The sequence below is a fragment of the Acinonyx jubatus genome, chromosome E3 (genome assembly GCF_027475565.1).
Source record: "Acinonyx jubatus isolate Ajub_Pintada_27869175 chromosome E3, VMU_Ajub_asm_v1.0, whole genome shotgun sequence".
Classification (NCBI taxonomy): Eukaryota; Metazoa; Chordata; class Mammalia; order Carnivora; family Felidae; genus Acinonyx; species Acinonyx jubatus.
This window is the reverse complement of record NC_069398.1, coordinates 10,640,226-10,658,817: the sequence shown is the minus strand read 5'-3', so window position 1 is coordinate 10,658,817 and position 18,592 is coordinate 10,640,226. Positions and strand designations below refer to the sequence as shown.

At 47.5% G+C, this 18,592-nt stretch overlaps 1 protein-coding gene across 5 annotated transcripts in view; it reads left to right on the top strand.

The window, feature by feature from the left end:
• Positions 1-3,046: 3,046 nt before the first annotated feature.
• The window catches only part of TMC7 (transmembrane channel like 7), a 55,469-nt gene continuing 39,923 nt past the window's right edge, over positions 3,047-18,592 (top strand). For 2 of the 5 annotated variants that reach the window (XM_053213197.1, XM_027043158.2), the window contains exon 1: positions 3,048-3,335. In XM_053213197.1, coding sequence (XP_053069172.1) covers positions 3,269-3,335 — 67 coding nt within the window. In that variant the 5' untranslated portion in view covers positions 3,048-3,268. Of the gene's footprint in view, positions 3,336-18,592 lie in introns of all 5 variants that reach the window. The other 3 variants (XR_008294567.1, XM_027043156.2, XM_027043157.2) reach the window with 2 other exon arrangements.

Below are 18,592 nucleotides of genomic sequence, written 5' to 3'. Positions count from 1 at the left end.
GCCAGGTGAGACCAGCAGGAAGGAGCTTTGCACCTGGAATTCTGAGCCTCTTCTCCAAGGTCATCACGCACCTCTACCCCATTGGGTTCCAGCCACGCCCTTCCAGGCCAGGACAGGGGACTGGGAGGTAACTAACCTCTAGTAAGGAAGGGAAGAGGGAGGCACTGTGTCATGATAGAAATTGTCACCATTTGTCAATATTTCTCTGCCTCAGACTTTTACTTTTTAAAAATACAAACGTGCATATAGGTAATATGTCTATGCAGTACAAAAAAAGAACACTTGCTAAATACCCCCACCCTACAACCTTGTTTGGAGATAAACTATGCATTTACAAACATATACTTTCTTTTTTTTAAAATAATGTTTATTTAGTTTGAGAGAGAGAGAGAGAGAGAGCAAGCAGGGGAGGGGTAGAGAGAGAGAGGGAGACAGAGAATCCCAAGCAGGTTCCAACAGCTGTCAGCACAGAGCCTGACTCAGTGCTTGAACTCACAAACCATGAGATCATAACCTGAGTTGAAACCAAGAGTCGGTCACTTAATGGACTGAGCCACTCAGGCGGTGCAAGCATGTACTTTCTTTACCTAAATGGTAGCTTATCTAATACACTTCTTTTGTTCTTTGCTTTTGTCACTTAATTATATACTTCTACATGCAGAACTTTCTATATGTCTACATGTAGAGTTATATAATAGCTGGACACTTGTGTCAAAATGTATTTAACCAGCCTCCTACATATGGAGATTTAGGCTACTTCTGGTCTTTTGTTGTTATAAACAACACTGCAAAGAATATCCTTGCACAAATGTCACTGTGTTGCAGAACTTTACATTTTTATATAGTTGGATTTATGCTTCTTTGGCTTCTGGGTTTCAGTCAAGCTCAATAAGGCCTATCCCCTTGATGATACTTTAAAAAAAAAACCCTTCTCTAAAAAAATTTTTTTGAGTACTTCCATGGTTTTACTTTCTCACTTATATCTTTGTTTGGATTTTCTTTTGTGGAGGTGTGATATTCGCATCCAGATTAGGATTCCTCCCGCATCAGCAGATGCTCTCCCAGGCATTTCAGACAAGAGTATTGTCACTACAGCTCAGGACCTACTAATATATCTTCATTTTACATGTGAAAAACAGAAGCCCAGAGAAGTGGAGGCATGTGGCCCAGCTCACTCAGGGAATAATTGGAAACTGGGTTCCAACGGGAAACCCAGAGACCCCACCCTTAACTACAATAAAAATAGCCTTTATTTTGAGCCAAGCAATTACTTAAAAAAAATAAATACATTTTCTATTTTGGAACAGTTTTAAAGTAACAGAAAATAGTCCAGAGAGTACAGAGTTTCCATACAGAGAACAGTAGGGAGAGAATAGTACAAAGAGTTTCTCTACCCCCCCCCCCAACTCCTTTGAATGATACATTTCTCACAGTAGATGAACCAATACTGACACATTATTATCTAAAGTCCATACTTTATTCAGATTTGCTTAGATGCTTCTCCCCACCCCCTCCGGTTCCATATCCTGTATCCTCCTCATCCCACTACACTTGAACTTGATAGTCATGTCTCTTTAGGTTCCTCTTAGCTGTTGACAGTTTCTCAGACTCCCCCTGTTTTGGATGAACTTGACAATTGGGGGAGTACTTATCAGGTATCCTGTAAAACGTCCCACGTTTGCGGTTTGTCTGTTTTTATTTCTTTTAATTAAATTTTTTTTTAACGTGTATTTTGAGAGAGAGCACATGCGTGAGCAGGAGAAGGGCAGAGAGAGGGAGACAAGAGGATGGAATCAGCTCCACGCTGAAAGCAGAGAGCCTGATGAAGGGTTCAAACTCATGAAACCTTGAGATATGACCTGGGCTGGAGTTGGTCTCTTAACTGACTGAGCCACCCAGGCACTTCTGTTCTTTCTTTTTTTTTTAGAGAGAGAGAATGAGGGAGAGGGGCATAGGGAGAGAATCTTAAGCAGGCTCCACCACACTCAGCTTGAGGCCCCATGTGGGGGCTCAATCCCGAGACTCTGGGATCATGACCTGATCCAAAAAACCAAGAGTCTGAAGCTCCCAGGCACTGCTGTCTGATGTTTTCTTATGATTGATTAGGCTATAGTTACAGGTTTTGGGGAGAAAGACCCCACAGTTAGCGTGATTCTCATCACATCATACCAAGAGTGTATGCCATCAATGTGAACTTATCACCGTGGGGGGTTGATTTTGAATATCTGTCTGACAAAGTGTTTCCCAAGTATTATCCAGGTTAAGTTACTTGCCCTCCCACCCATAATGCACTCTTTAGAAGGAAATCACAGTGTGTAGGCCACATTTAGGGTGGAGAATTAGGCTCCACCTCCTTGAAGTATCTAAATTATTTGGAATTCTGCACAGTTGTTGTTTTTTTTTAACGTTTATTTATTTTTGAGACAGAGAGAGACAGAGCATGAACGGGGGAGGGTCAGAGAGAGGGAGACACAGAATCCGAGGCAGGTTCCAGGCTCCGAGGTGTCAGCACAGAGCCCGACGCGGGGCTCGAACTCACAGACCGCGAGATCGTGACCTGAGCTGAAGTCGGCCGCTTAACCGACCGAGCCACCCAGGCGCCCCTGCACAGGAGTTTTATCTACACTTCCTCATTTATTTCACTTGGCAATTACTTATATACAAATGCATATAGAATTACATTTAGTTAATCGTTCTACATTTATTTACATTTGGCAATTACTTTTAATTGCGTTTTAAACCGTACATGGATAGATGTAGAGCGATGAACCATGGATATGCCGCGAAATTTGTAACACACACTCATATGGTGAGATCCTCCCTTGCACCTTAGCCAGCTCCCCAATCGCATTTACAAACGGTACAGGTATCTTTTTTTCCCCCTTTTTGTACCCAAATGGTAACTTACTAGATACACTTGTTCAGAGTCTCGGTTGTTTTTATTAATCAACCTTTTTAAGTTTAGTCAGACGTCGGGAAGCCTCCCCTTATCTCGGCCGCTGGGTGGAGCCTTCCGGGGCCGGGGGCGCCGCAGCCGCGTCTCCGATCCCGGCTCCCGCCGCCGGCGACCGGCACTTCCACCGGCTCCCGGGCCCCCGAGGGGTCGGGCGGGCGGCGCACGTGCAAAGGGCCTCCTCCGCGCCCCGCCCCCCGCCCAGGCCTCTGTGACGTCCGCGCCGGAACCTGGAATTTCGGCTCCGGGAGCTGGCGGCGGCGGCGGCGGCCAGAGCGGGGCCCCGACGGCCTCTCCGGGGCGCAGGGCGCAGCCATGAGCGAGTCCAGTGCCAGTGCGCTCCCGCCAGGCAGGCCCGGCAGGCAGCCCTTCAGCCACCCAGGTAGGGCGACGGGGACCGCGCTCCGGGCGGCCCGCGGGCGAGCTGCCGGGAGCTGGGCGGGGGCCCAGCCCCTCGCCACCTGCCCGCGCCGGGTGCTCCTGGCTTTGGGGGAAAGCGGATCTCTCATTCTCCTGGTCTCCTTCCTGCAAGCCATCCTCATCCAATTCAGAGGCCGCATGCCCTCCCCAAAGGAGCACCGGAATGGGAGCCCTGACCGTGTGGTGCCTTCCCGTCACTGCTCTAGGGATCCCTAATCTGTTAACTGAAAAGACTGTGAGCGCCTCGCCAGCCCTAACATTGTGGCACGAGATGTCTGCCTCCGGTAACATTTCAGGCTTTACAGTTAGACAGACTTGGAGCTATATTCTGCTTTGGCTGTTTATTGCTGTGTGATGTTTGGTAGATGGCTTGCCTTCTCTGTGCCTCAGATTCTTCAGCAGTAAAATGGGACTAGGATGTTGGTGGGATTAGTTGAGAGAAAAATATGTGAAGTGCCAGGCACAGTGCCTGGTACACAGAAAGGCATAATAAATGGTAGCCAGCCAAGTGTTACAGTCTTTTTCCTTTAAAAAAAAAAAGTTTGTTTATTTATTTATTTATTTATTTATTTATTTATTTATTTATTTATTTATTTTTTTAGAGTGCGTGAGCAGAGGAGGGGCAGAGAGAGAGAGAGAGAGAGAGAGAGATATTCCTAAGCAGGCACTACACTCAGTGCAGAGCCCCACACAGAGCTTGTTCCCACAACCGTGAGATCATGACCTGAGTCAGACGCTTAACTGACTTCAGCACCCCTCTTTTTCATTTTTTATCAAGTAAAACTTACAGTGAAGTGTAAGCATAGTGAATTTTTACATAAATATGTACAACTGCTACCCATTCAAGATAAAAAGTTGCCAGCACCCGGGCGGGCTTCCCAATAGTGTTTGCATCTTACATGTGCCCCGAACCTGCTGTGAGTTTTACAAGCAGCGTTTCCTCTATTTCAATTTGAGAATAGAAGTTTTGTCACAAGAATTTACAGTAAGTAAACTGTGAGTGTAGATTGGGGCATTGGACCCTTCTGATTGGATTGTTCTCTGCATCTTGAAGAAGAGGAAGGAAGATATCTAGAGAGACCCAAACCCTGGGAACTTGCTCAGGAATCAGAAAACAGAAGTCAGATTCATTTGGATGCTAATTATTTTTTAGCTCATTGTTAATAGTGTTGGCATCAGCTCAACTTCAGGCATTCAATCAGAGCCATTCAAGTGTTTTTCTAGTTGGTTTCCATTTACCTTGCTCTTAGTTTGGCACAATCCATCACATTTAAGATGCCAGGCGTGGTTTCCCAGACAGAGGGCATGAGATTCATCTATTTTCGATCTCTGCTGGGTGTTTACGGAGACTTTGTAAGCCTCTTTTTATGAGTGTCATAACTGGCTTCTCTGACTAAAAGGTCTTCCCTGTCCTTAGGGCAAATGATGTTTTATCACCTTGTATCCACCAGCCTGACTGGGAGGCTCAGAAGGGATTGTGTTTGTAACTCTGTTGTGCTTTGTAAATGGTGGCCTGTTCTATGGGCGTCACGAAAGCACAGTTGGAGTGACAGGAGACAAAGGGGATCTGGTTTACAGATTGGGAAATATGCATCTTTCTAAATGATGAAAATTCCTCCGATATATTGTTGCTGCCTCGGGGCCTTTGCACCAGCTGTTCTCTTTGCCTGAACTACATTCAGGCAGCCTCTTCCTCCTCCTGTCAGATCTCTACTCAGATGTCACCTCAGAGAGGCAGATCTCTGGAGACTTTGTCTGAAGAAGTGCTCCCATCTCTCTTCCCCTGATTGGTTCCCTTGTTTATTCCTTCAAAGCCCTTACCACCTTCTGAAGTCATCTGGTTTGATTGTTTTCTTGTCTATTAGATGTCTCTTTTACAATGTGCGTGCCATGAAAAGCAAGTGCTTTGTCTTTTTCTGCCAACACCCAGAACAGTGTCTGGTACGTAGATGCTAAATATGTGTTCAAAGAATGAATGAATGAATGAATGAATGAATGAATGAATGAAGTGTACCCAAAGCCACACTGACAGCTATAGCGTAGTGGCTGAGAATCTAGACTCTGGATTCCCAGATGTAAATCCTCATTTTCCATGTACTGGTTTTGTCTTCAGGCAAGGCACTGAAGTGTTTGGTGCCTCAGTTTCCTTATGTATTAAATGGAGGTAGTGACAGTACCTACTTCGGAGGTCAGTATAAGGATTAAGAAAGTTAATTTAGGGGCGCCTGGGTGGCGCAGTCAGTTGGGCGTCCGACTTCGGCCAGGTCACGATCTCACGGTCTGTGAGTTCGAGCCCCGCGTCGGGCTCTGGGCTGATGGCTCGGAGCCTGGAGCCTGTTTCCGATTCTGTGTCTCCCTCTCTCTCTGCCCCTCCCCCATTCATGCTCTGTCTCTCTCTGTCCCAAAAATAAATAAACGTTGAAAAAATAAAATAAAATAAAATAAAAAAAAAAAAGTTAATTTACATTAAAAACTTCGTAAGGACTTGTATTAGTTATCTATACTGTTGACAAATTATCCCCAAACCTAGAGGCTTAGAACAGTAATAATCTCTTCTTATCTCACAGTTTCTGCAAGTCAGGAATTTGGAGATGACCTGTCTATGTGGTTCTGGCTCAGGGTCTCTTATGAAGTTGCAATCATGGTATCAGCCAGAGATGCAAATCTTAGGAAAGCTTGCCTGTGGCTAGAGGTTCCCTTCCAAAGATGGCTTGCTCAGATGGCGAACCGACACTGGCTGTTGGCCGGAAGCCTCTCCATATGGACGTCCCAGAAGGCTGCTTGAATGCCCTGTTGACATGGCAGATGGTCCAGGAGAGGGCAAAGAAGTCCTAATGTCTTTGATCATCCGCTCTTGGAGATCACACCTGTTACTTCTGCAATATCTTATTGGTCACATGGGGCAGCCCTGTTCTGTGTAGAAAGGACCTATGTAAGGATGTGAATGTCGGTATTTGGGGGAGAGGGTCACCGGCAGCCACCTTGGAGACTTTTGTGGCTGTCACAGGACCATGTAAGTATTAACTGTTGTTATTAATGTCTCTGTTCCCTACTAGATGATAAGCCCAGGGCTGGGCTCACCGTCATGTCCCCATGCTTAGTATAGTGCTTAGTACATAGTACACCTTCAGGAAATAGTTGAGTGCACACCTTTCATGATTTGGTACTGTGATGCTTCTAGAGCCTGCAAAGCCCCTTCTGTTCCCTCTGCCATGGGTGCCATTCATTACCTTATTCCTTTGTAAGACATACTCCTCTTCTTTCAGTCTGGTGTCACTTCCTCCTAGAAGCCTTCCCTGACTGCCTCCCCTTTCATAGGCTACACTCTGTCCCTGCTTCATGCCCACATGGCCCATTGGCCTCATCCTGTCCAAGTATCCATTGGACTGTATTCTCACTTCTCTTGAGTTTTATCAGTTTTTAAAATGTTTACTTATTTTTGAGAGAGAGAGAGTGCATGCAAGTGGGGGAGGGGCAGAAAGAGAGGGAGACAGAGGCTCGGAAGCAGGCTCTGGTGCAAAGCCCGATGCAGGGCTCAAACCCCTGAGCCATGAGATCATAACCTGAACCAAAGTTGGATGCTTAATCAACTGAGCCACCCAGGCACCCTGAGTTATATCATTTAAAATAGTTTTTTAAAAATGTTTGTTTATTTTTGAGAGAGAGAGGCCGAGCACAAATGGGGGAGGGGCAGAGAGAGAGGGAGACACAGAATCCCAAGCAGGCTCCAGGCTCTGAGCTGTCAGCACAGAACCCGACCCGGGGCTCGAATTCACGAACTGTGAGATTGTGACCTGAGTCGAAGTCGGATGCTTAACCGACTGAGCCATCCAGGTGCCCCGGCAAGTTATATCATTTTTAAGAGCAGGGATTTTGGAATTGAACAGACCCAAGTTCAGACACTGACTTGCCTCGGTTTCCATGACTAGGAAGTGAAGGTTCTGATAGGAGTAAAGGCTGGAGGCCCACCTTCTCCCAGGATCTATAGACAGGATTGCCACTCTGAGCCAGCCCCTGGCTACCTCTCCTGACCCTTGCTCCTGTCCCACTCATGCCCCCAGGCCCCAGCCACCCATTGTTCCCTTCCAATGTTCTTCTCCTCAGGTCTGAAGGTCATTGTTCTGTTCTGCCTGATCTCAGCTGAAATGTCACCTCCGAGGAGCAAAGACCCCCCTCTATCTCAAGTGCCCCCAGGAGGCATTTGCCCACTCCATACCCCTCAGTCCCATGACTCCTGGCATGTGCTGTTTGTTGAATGGAATGACTTGGTGTTTCCCCTTTGCCAAACATTTGCCATATTCCAGTCAGTAAGCACTTCATACGACATCATCTTCAACCAGAATGCATTCAGTGATTTATTTATTTTTTAAATTTTTATGTATTTATTCTCATTATTATTATTTCAGTGTTTGTTTTTGAGAGAGAGAGAGAGAGAGGGAAAGGAGGAGAGGGACAGAGAGGAGAGAATCTTAAGCAGGCCCAGGTGCCCCATTCATTGACTTTTAAGTTGAGGCATAATTCACATAACGAAATCAACTATTTGAAAGGGTCCAATCCAGTGGCATTTAGTACATTCATCACCTCTATCTAGTTGCATTGTCATCACTCCCAAAGGAAGGCCTCTGTCCATTAAGCTATCACTCCCTGATTCCCCCTTCACCCAGCCCCTGGCTGCCACCAGTCTGCATTCTGTCTCAGTGGGTTTACCTAGTTTAGACATTTCATAGAAATGGGATCATACAGTAGTGTGACCTTTTGTGACTCCCTTCTTTGCTTAGCATAAACAATGTTTTCAAGGCTTATCCACATTATAGCCTGTATCCATTCTTCATTCCTTTTTATGGCTGAATATTATTCCATTGTATCGTTATACCACAGTTTGCTTATTCGTTCATCCGTTAATGCACATCTGGATTGTTTCCAGCTTTCAGCTCTTAGGAAAGGTGCTGCTGTGAGCACTTGTGTACAAGTGTTTGATTGAACATCTGTTTTCAGCTCTTTTGGGTAGGTACTTAAGAGTGGAATTGCTGGGTCATGTGGTCATTCTGTGTTTAACGATTTGAGGGTTGGCCAACCTCTGGGACTCTTAACCCTCATGTGGGGGTTTGCTGTGACCATTACCCCTTTGTTCATCGGTGGTACCTAAGTGACTCAAGATGGCCTGATTGTCATTGTGTCATGGCCAGGCTTGTAACTTCTGTGATGGCTTCAGAGCCACTCACCCCTCCTCTGTCCTCCTCAAGAGGCACTACTCCGGGGAGGGGCCCTCAAGGGCCCCGATGTTGTGACTATTTGCATTGACCGCATTTTCCAGAGGGTGGGACTTAGTCTGGGCCTTTGGAGCAGGAACACTTGGAAGGGTAAGGGGTAAAACTACACAGCCCCTTTAGACTCCTTCTGTGAGGGGATGCTGGGACCCATTTTATTATTATTACTCTTATTGTCATTATTATTATTATTATTATTATTTTATTTTTAAGATAAAGAGAGTAGTAGTTTGTACCTGGCCCAGATACAAATCCCAACTTGGCCAGTTATATGGTGTGTGACCTTGAGCGAGTCCTGTTACCTCTCTGACGTTCAGTTTTCTTACCCATAAAATGGGGATAATCAGACCCCTATTTGCTAGGGTCTCTGAGAGGATTTAATGAGATAAGCATGTTGAAGACTTGGGTGTTGAGCACTCAAATGGTAGCTGTTCCTATTATTATTATTATTAATTATTAGGGGCTTCTGTAGCCTTAATCTTATATGATTTGCTGATTTCACGTGCTGTGTATTTCTACTCTCTGGAGTTACACTATTAGATAATTAAAGCAATTCTTTGGGTTGTTTCAGCCCAAGAGGTTGTATTAAGCTTGAAGACAAGTAACCATTCATCCTGCAGTGTTTGTTGTCCTTACCTGCTAAGCCCATTCATCAGGGTCACTCAGCACCCTTACTTACACATGTCCCAAGGGTCACTTGGGAGGGTGGTACCCTGAAAGGTACCCTGGGAGGGAGGGATCTTCTGCAGGACTGGACACAGCTGGAGACGGCACGCATCACTTCAGGCCACACTAGTTCTCTGGTGAGCCAGCCGTCTGACCTTGAATTGTTTTTTCCCCTCTGTCTGAAAAGGCTGATCTCTGCCCAGCAACTCAGGCCAGATGAGGCCCAAAGGCCCTTGGTGGCTTTTTTTTTTGTTTGTTTTTGTTTTTTTCAGGAAGTGAAGAATTTAGAGGGATAAAAGGGGGAAATGACTTCTCAGTGTTGTAACCATTGTTGCAATCTGGTTGCTTTTTAAAGGAGCTTTGTTTGAGTGTGGGACCACCCAGACCTTCAGTGGGGCTCCCCCCTCCTACCAGCAGAGAGAGGAGGAAGGGAACTGACCCTGAGTCATGACCGTGTACCAGGCGTGGAACCTAGTGCTGAAAGAGGCAGGCCAGGGACATGCTTTTAAGAAGCTTCTAGTCAAGCGGGGGAGACACTCACTGAACAGGTAAAGAGGGAAATAGGGTAGTTACAGCTAAGTGTGGTTGCTGAGAAGGAAGTAAACAGGTGATGAGCTAGAGAGGGGAAAGGCCTGCTTAGCTGAGGTGGTCAGAGAGGTCTCTCTGAGCCGTGGACTCGCGGACAGAGGCTGGAGGGTGTAACAGAACAGCCATAGGAAGTGCAGGTGGAAAGAGCATCCAGAAGGGCATACAGTGGGAGCACAGGGTGGAGGTGGCAGTGATGTTGGTGTCTTTGGGGAGGCCTCAGGCTGGAGCCGACAGGAGGAGGAGAGGGGAGGAGGTCAGGTGAGCAGGAACCCGTTCCTCATACGGTAGGCCCTGGTCAGCAGTGTGACTTTGGGCTCAAGTGGGTAACTTTCTCGAATTCCAGCAATTCCTGAGGTGTTATTTGCCCATTTGACCCCTGAGGAAACTGAGACTCTGGGAAGTTACTTGACAAAGTACTGAAACAGAAGGACATTAATGTTGTGACTGTAGAGCCAGCATGTCTGCGTGTTTATTAGACAAATGTTTGTTTGATTTGAGATGTGCTAGGCCCCATGTCAATCTCCAGGGATGTAAGAGTGAATAAGACCCGTGGAGGTCTTTGCCCTCAGGGTTCAGACTTCAGCTCAACCTTGGGCAGAGTTATCTGAGCTTTCCTTACTGCAGAATGAAGGCACATGTAAGAAGGACCCAGGGATGAAGTAATTGTAAGGATGACAGGAGATAGGTATATAAAGGGCTTGGCATAATCATGGTGCATGGTAAATGCTCAGTAAAGGCTAGTTTCTGTTGTTGCTTCCAGGAATGTTGGAAATCTTTGGAGAAATCTTGGCCAAGGAAGGTAAACACTCCACAGAAGGAGTAGCTCGGTCCATAGCGAGATCCCTCACGGCACGTATAAAATCTCCCTGTACATTGAGTTCATTACTAACTGACTGGGTATAAAGCACAATGTGCTGGGCACTGCTCTAAGCCAAGGGTCTGCAAATTACAACCCACAGGCCAAATCCAGCCTGCCACCTATTTTTATAAATCAAGTTTTATTAGAACACAATCATGCCCATTCATTTATGGATTATGGCTGCTTTCGTACAGCAACGGCAGAGTTGAGTTGTGACAGAGACTGGGTGGTAAATAGTAAGTAAAAAGTAAGGTTTGCTGACCTCTCTTCTAAGCATATAATAGCCATCCAATCCTCAGGATGGTCATGCCAGGTGGATCCCCATTTTACAGGTGGAAAACTGAGGCATGGAATGGTCAACAAAGTAGCAAGTGGACCTTGTATTTGACTCCAGGCAGTGGGCTTTGGAGGCTGTGCTCTTAACCACTATGTCTGTGGTCCACTCAGGCAGACAGAATCCCAGTGATTGCCCACGTATAGCCCACCGGATGCTCCACCCACTTGAAAACCAGGACACTTGGGTTCAGGGCCCAGCGTGGCTCTGATTGCCCAGTTAGTCACTCCTCTTGAAGGCTGTTTGCTCATCTGGTCGTAAAGCCTTGCACCCAGCCAGTCCCTAGGCCCCACCCAGGTGCCAGGCGGTGTGACTCATACAGGCCCTCCTAGCCTGGCAGTTGTGAAGTCTGGCAGATGGGGGAGGCTCCCAAGGCCCTGGATCCTCCCTTCTCAGACCAGGCTCTGGCCTCCTAAGAACGAGGCCCCTCCACATTGTCCGGTACGTCGCTACTAGCCACGTGGGGCTATGCAAATATAAATTTAATAAAGTTTGCTAAAACTAAAAATTCATTTCCTGACTCTCACCAGCCCCATTTCAATTGGTCAGTAGCCACATGTACTGGGCAGTGCGGACATAGAACATGTCTGTCATTGCAGGACAGTGCATTTTGACATTTGATGCCCTGGGATAGGACATAGCCATGCCAACCTATGCAGCTCATGGACAGAAATAGCCACAGGGCTGGCCAGAGAGATCTTGTTAAATCGGAGTCAGAATATGTCATTCTGCTGTGCCAGACCCCTCATGGCTCCCACCTACTCGACTGAAAGCCAGAGTCCTCACCATGGCTCACAGACCCTGTCTGGTCTGGCCTGTCTCTCCCCTTGAACTCTTACCTCATCACTCTCCTCTCTGCTGACTCTCCTTCAGCCATAGTGGCCTCCCTCCTGTTCCTTGAACTGAGTGGGCACGGTCCTGCCTCTGGGCCTTTGCACTTGCCCTTCTCTCTGCCTTGGATGCTCTTCTCCCCAGTAACCATGTGGCTCTTACCCCCACCCTCCACCTTCCTGCTGGCTTTGCTCCAACCCATCCCTGCTTTACTTTTCTCCACACAGTCAGCCTCTGAAATATATTACTCTTTTTTTCATAACCTGAGCCGAAGTCAGACACTTAACCGACTGAGCCGCCCAGGTGCCCCTGAAATATATTGTTCTTAACTTGCTTACTGTTGGTCTCCTCTGGCTTGCCCATAAGGGCAAGAGAATTTGTATGTCATATGCAAGGCTATGTCCCAGTCTTAGAGCAGTGCTTGGCTGGCACATAGCAGTTGCTCAGTAAATGTTTTTGAGTGACTGAGGGAATGAGTGAGTGAATGATGGATGGATGGGCAGGTGGGTGGCCTTTCCAGGAGTAAGACAGTGATGAGACCCTGGCCTTGGAGCACTTGGGGGAGCTGTCATAGCATCTTCCACTAGATCCCCTGGGTTGTGAGCCCTTGGGTTAGGGTTAGGGTTAAGGTTAGGGTTAGGGTTAGGGTTAGCTGTGAGCATGTATTACTTTGGTACCCCACCTTCAGTTAGCATTCAAAATAAAAACAATGTCAAAGAATATGAGTGGAAAGAGGTCCCCAAAATTCTGAAATCAGTGTCTACATTGCCTCGTTGGAAATATGAGACCAGATGTGCCTGAGCCATTTGATCATTTCTTGAGATGACAGCAAAGCATGCTTCTAACAGGGCTCATTTGTGTGAAGTACCTAAATAGGAATAATAGAGTATTCAGTCAACATCTCAATCATTATTTTTTGACGGCTTATTTTTTCTCCTTAAAAAAATTTTTTTCAATTATGGAAAAAATATATTATCTGTATAGAGAAGAATAATGCTTATGTTCCTTAAACCCTTTTCTCACTTTTTAGTGTCCCTGCTTTGCTGGTGTGCTGAACACATGCTTTGGTCTGCCTGGTGGGTTAGCTAATGTTGCCTGTATCCCAAACACCAAATTCATTCATTCATTCATTCAGTCAGTCAGTCAGTCAGTCAGTCAGCAGGTGTTTATTGAGCAGTCACCATGAGTCAGGTTCTGTGCTAGACCCTGGGGACTTGGCAGTGGAGGAGAGAGATGGGGCCCCTACCCTCATGGAGGTTACAGTCTTAATGGGGGAGGAAGGGGGTGAGACACTAGGTGCAAGTAAACAGTGAGGAGGATAGAATTAGGGATGGGGGGTGCCTTGGTGGCCCAGTTGGTTAAGCATCTGACTCTTGATTTCAGCTCAGGTCATGAGCTCACAGTTCTTGAGTTCAAGCCCCACATTGGGCTCTGCTGACAGCTCAGAGCCTGGAACCTGCTTGGGACTCTCTCTCTCCCTCTCTTTCTGTCCCTCCCCTGCTCATGTGCACTGTCTCTCTCTAAATAAGTAAACTTCAAAAATTTTAAAAGTGCAGTGGGGTTGAAGGAGTGAGTAAAAGCTCACTGAGGCAGGAAGCAAGTCTGCAAACCCTCCTCCCCTCCAGAGTCCCTGCCTCAGAGTCTTGTGCAGACAGGGGCTCCATACAGTTTGTCAAACAGAACTCATTCCCCCGGCAGCTGGCGAGAGGCCTGGACCAGATGACCCAGAAGGTCCTTGCTTGCCTGGAGTTTCTACGATTCTGTGAGTGGGAACAAAAACCCTGAAGTGAACCCAGCACCAAATACGGCTGGGCTAGATTCTTGGCAAGCATGAGAGGGACTCTGGTGGTGGTTTGAGTGCCATTTAGATCACAGTTGGCCTGTGCCCACGTCCTAACAGTGTTCATGCTTATGGGTAGGATTTCGTGGCCTGTGGAAAAAGCCGCTAAGGAAGTTGGACCTAAGGATGCTCTTCAGGTGTACCTGCCTCTCCGCATTCATTCATTCATTCATTCATCCATCCTTCAGATGGAGGGCTGTCCCTCAGCAAGACACTGCTGTAAGTCTCAGAGAGAGTAACTTGGGCCTTAACCTGGAAGGATACCAGAAAACAGAAAAAGTACTTAATGGCCGCCCCGGCCCCCACATTCTCTGTAATTACCCAGTCATCCTCCCACCTAAATAATAATCTAAGTGCCCAAATCCAGCTCCAATGGCCAATGGGTTCTAGACATTCCTAGATGGAGGCACCCCAATGTCTTAAGTATGCTCCTGCCTCCCATGCAAATAAATGGCCAACAGGCAGCCCACACACAGCCCACAGGACTTAATTGGCCATGCTGACGATAACTTTCAGCTGGACCAATTCAGGAGCACATCTGACAATAACTATGATGAGACATTCTTACTCTCTAAGGATGAGAAAAGCAAGTCTCTGCGAGATGATACAACCTGTCTTTCTAAGAAGGTAAAACCAGGAGTCTGTCTGGACAGCAAAGCCTTGGGCAAGCCGCCATTTCTCTGGGCCCCAGTTTCCTTGTTGAAAAGCCAGGCAGGGACGCCTCTGTCTACCGCTCCAGGTTGGCGTGAGAAATCCGGTGATGTCATGCTCTGACCAATGTGTGGTCGTATGAAAATGGAAGGAGGTGGATCGTAGTGTTAAAAACAATGATGCCTGTGTTCAAAGGTTGCTTGTAATTATTTGTTTTCTTGATTTGAAGATGAAGCACTTCCCGAGAATGTCTGAAGAGGAAGAGTCGTTCCTCTTTGATAACAGCCATTTGAAAATAGTGTTCCACCAGGGACTGTTGTTATGAAATATGAATAGGAGTATGTGGAAGAACAATTAAATAATTTGTGTTTTAGTGTTTATGAAGCACTTTCTTAAAATTTTTTTAATGCTTATTTTTGAGAGAGAGAGAGAGAGAGTGCAAGCGGCAGAGGGACAGAGAGAGAGGGAGACACAGAATCCAAAGCAGGCTCCAGGCACCAAGCTGTCAGCAGAGAGCCCTACGCTGGGCTTGAACTTGCAAACCGCAAGATCATGACCTGAGCCGGTTGGACACTTAACTGACTGAGCCACCCAGGTGCCCCACGAAGCACTTTCAAATCCATGGCCCATTGAGCCATTTCGTGGTGAAGACTACAGCTTTGGCATTTGGCAAACCTGTGATAGGTTCCTAATTCCAACACTTACTAGCTGTGTGAGTGGGCAAGGCACTTAACCTCTCCAAACCTCAGTTTCTTCATCTGTAAAAGGGGATGATTCTATTCAAAGAGTAGTTTAGAGTATTTAGTGTGGTGATGCATACAGAGCACCTCAAATAGCCTGGCACAAGGTAAGTGCTCAGTAATCCTAGCTAATATTATTTGCGTTGTTTGTAACGCCATCCTCATGATCTCGCTGATGAGGTCCGTGGTATTATGTGCCCCGTTCCTGAGAAGAGAAACATGTGACTCACAGACAGTCATCGTCTTGCCTGGGGTGGCCTGGCTGGTGGGTAACAAAGCCAACCCAGGCTCTAGCTCCAGCCCGTGGTCCCTGACCTCACAGTTGCTGAATATTCGACTGGTTGATGCTGCTTCATATTCAAAGACCTTTGTTTGTGGTAATAAGAGCTCTTTGTTGGTGGCCAGAAGGAGTGGCTTCCAGCCAGGGCTCTGACCCTTTAGCCTCCAGGCACACTGCGCCCCCCCCACCCCCACCGCACTCCCCACATTTGCTTTAGGAACTGCTGTTACTAATGGAAGTGTGTCATTTCCTCAGGGTGTGTTGGAGCAGGGAAATGCAAGGTTGAGTGAGATTCACAGGCTTGCACTTGGCAGCTGGCAGGGCTCCAGGCGCGTGTCTGTGTGTCATCTGCAGTGGGACAGCTGTTCCGTTGTGCCTGAACGTGCTTATCAGAGAGGCAAACATTACAGATCTGCACCGTCAGACTCCAACTCAGACAGCCCGGCCTTGGCTGGTCCCCCACTCCCCAGCACCCCCTCCTCGTAATAGCTGTAAGTACACTTTATGGAGCCACTGTGTGCCAGGCGCTAAGTGTTTCTCCCTATGCGGTTGCCTTTAACGCGCATAAGCCGGCCCCTGTGGTGGGTCCCATCCTTAGCTCTGCAGCCCCCAGAGGGATCCTCTAAAATGTGGTCAGATCGGGACATATTTCGCCTCTGAACCCTCAGTGGCTTCCTGTCTGCCACATCCAAGGGGCATTCCTGACCCATAGAGTCTCACTCGGTGTGGCCCCAGCCACCTCTCTGACCTCCACTTTTCCATGCTCCCTGTCCCAGTTACCTATTGTTGCTAACAGACTACTCCGAACGTGATGGCTTAGGCCATTTTATGGTTTCTGCTGATTCTGTGCATCAGGAAATCAGCAGGGCATGGAAGAGATGTTTTGCTCGGCCGCATGTCATGTCTGTTGGGTCTGGAGCGTCCAGGTAGTCCCTTCCTGCCCCTGGTGGTGCTAAAAGTGAGGGTGACCCAAGGGCTGGGGGCAGCTACAGCAGCTGCTGGGGTCAGAGCTGGGGTCTCTGGTTCTCACTGTCTGCTGGTTCCTCACTTCTCTTCCTTGGACACCCGGGGCTTCTTCCTCTCCACTTGCCAACTTTCTACACGACAGCCTCGGCGTCCCACGAACACAAAAGCGGACGCCTCTAGGCCTTTCAAGGATTGGGGCTACAGATGGCAGAAAAACACTTCTGTTGCGACCTTTGGTTAAAGCAAGTCACAGATCCAGTCCCGATTCAAGGGGAGGGGACCGCAGAGGGGCTGGTGTGGTTCATCACAGGTCAGCAACTCCAGAACCTATCACTGCCTGTTCATTCACTCCTCTCCAGCAACACAGACCTCTGTGCCCTTCCTCAAGCATGCCGCACACACCCCAGCCTTGGGGCCTTTGCGTTTGCTGTTTCCCTCCCCTTGGATTCCCTTCCCCAAATATACACAGGGATCAGGTCCTCTATTCAACCTCGGCTTAAATGCTACTTTAGTACCAAGATCATACCCTACCTACCTTATCAGAAACAGTGCCTTCCTTCCACATGTCACCTGTCTCCTTACCCCCCTCTGGTTTTGTTTTTGCACTTTTCACCTCCTGGTGTATTTATCACCTACTTACTGTCTAATCTTCCCCTGTCCCCACCCCAGAATATAAGTGCCATGTGAGTAGGGCGTTTGCTTTGTTCACCGCAGTGTTCCTAGCTCTAGATCTGACCTGTGGTAGCCACATTTGGTGAATGAATGAGTATTTGAGATGAGGAGAGTGAAGTTCAGAGAGGTTAAGTAACTTTCCCAAAGACACACACACTAATATTCGACAGAGCTAAGATTCAAATCCAGGCTTAATCCATGAAGCCTTAGAAGTTTCACTACCTGTAGGGGTAATTGCTGCTTAGGTAATTATGGCTGTTTCCTATTTCCTCTCCCTGTTTCCTGTCTCCACTCAAGGTGGTTTTCCCACAACTAAAATTGGATCAGGCATAAACCCATCTTGAAGGGGCATCCTCACCTTCCGCAGAAGGCCCTCCTTTCTTAGACCGTTGCACAAGGCACAGCAAAATTTGGCCTCCAGCTGTAGCCTGATGTGGTAGAGCAAATAATAGATTTTTGAGTCAGGCAGACCTCATTCTGTTTCCAGCGCCCCCACTCATTAGGCTAAGCATGGGCAAATTAGGAATGTCATCCATCCACCCATCCATCCATCCATCCATCCATCCACCCACCCATCCATCCACCTAATGAGTCTTTATTGAATTCCTCTCTGAGTCAGGGACAGTGCTAGGTTCCAGGGTGCATTGGTGAAGACATCATCACCGCCCCAGCCTTCCGAGAACTTCTAGTCCACTGGAAGGGAAACATGTACTCACACAGTCACACAAATAAATTTATTTACAAATACTCTACTTATTTACTTATTGTGATAAGTACTGTAAAGGACTTAGTGTATGTGTAGGGGGGAATGGCACCTGTAATAGTGCAATGGGGCAGGGGCGGTTTCCCTGAGTAAGTGACGTTTGAGTGGGAGCTAATGGGATAAATAGATGTGGCAAGTTCATTCCAGGCAGAGGGAACAGCATATGCAAAGGTTCTGAGGAGGAGGGAGCAGGGCCCATCTTAGTGTCTGAAAGATCCTAAGAAATGTGTGGTCGGAGGGCAGAGAGCCTGAGGAACTGGAGACACAGATGGGAATCCAACCAGGCAGGTCTTTGAGGGGCCTGGGCATGGAGTTGGGGAACCCATCAGCTTTATTTTTTCATCTGTAAAATGGGAATGGCAACAGTACCTCCCTCAGTCTGCGTGAGCAGCTATGGCCAGCTGGGTGACAGCGGGGTGTGGCGAATCTCAGCTGGGTTGATCATCCTCTGCTGCAATGGTCTCATCCTCCAGTGGGTTAGCATTGGGCTTGTTCACAAGGCAGCAGCTGGGAGCCAGAGAGCAGCAGAAGCCAGCGAGGCTTAGGAAGGGGCACAGCATCGCTTCTGCTGCATCCTGTTGGTCCGAGCAGATCACAAGGCCGACCCAGATCCATGAGTGCATGTGAAACTCTCCACACAGTGCCTGGTGCACAGGAAATGCTCTGTAAATGCGATTATTATTGTTGTTGCTATTGATGTTATCATCGTGCATTTGCATAGTGCTTTATGCTTTTCAAAGTTTTGTCCTATACATCATTATA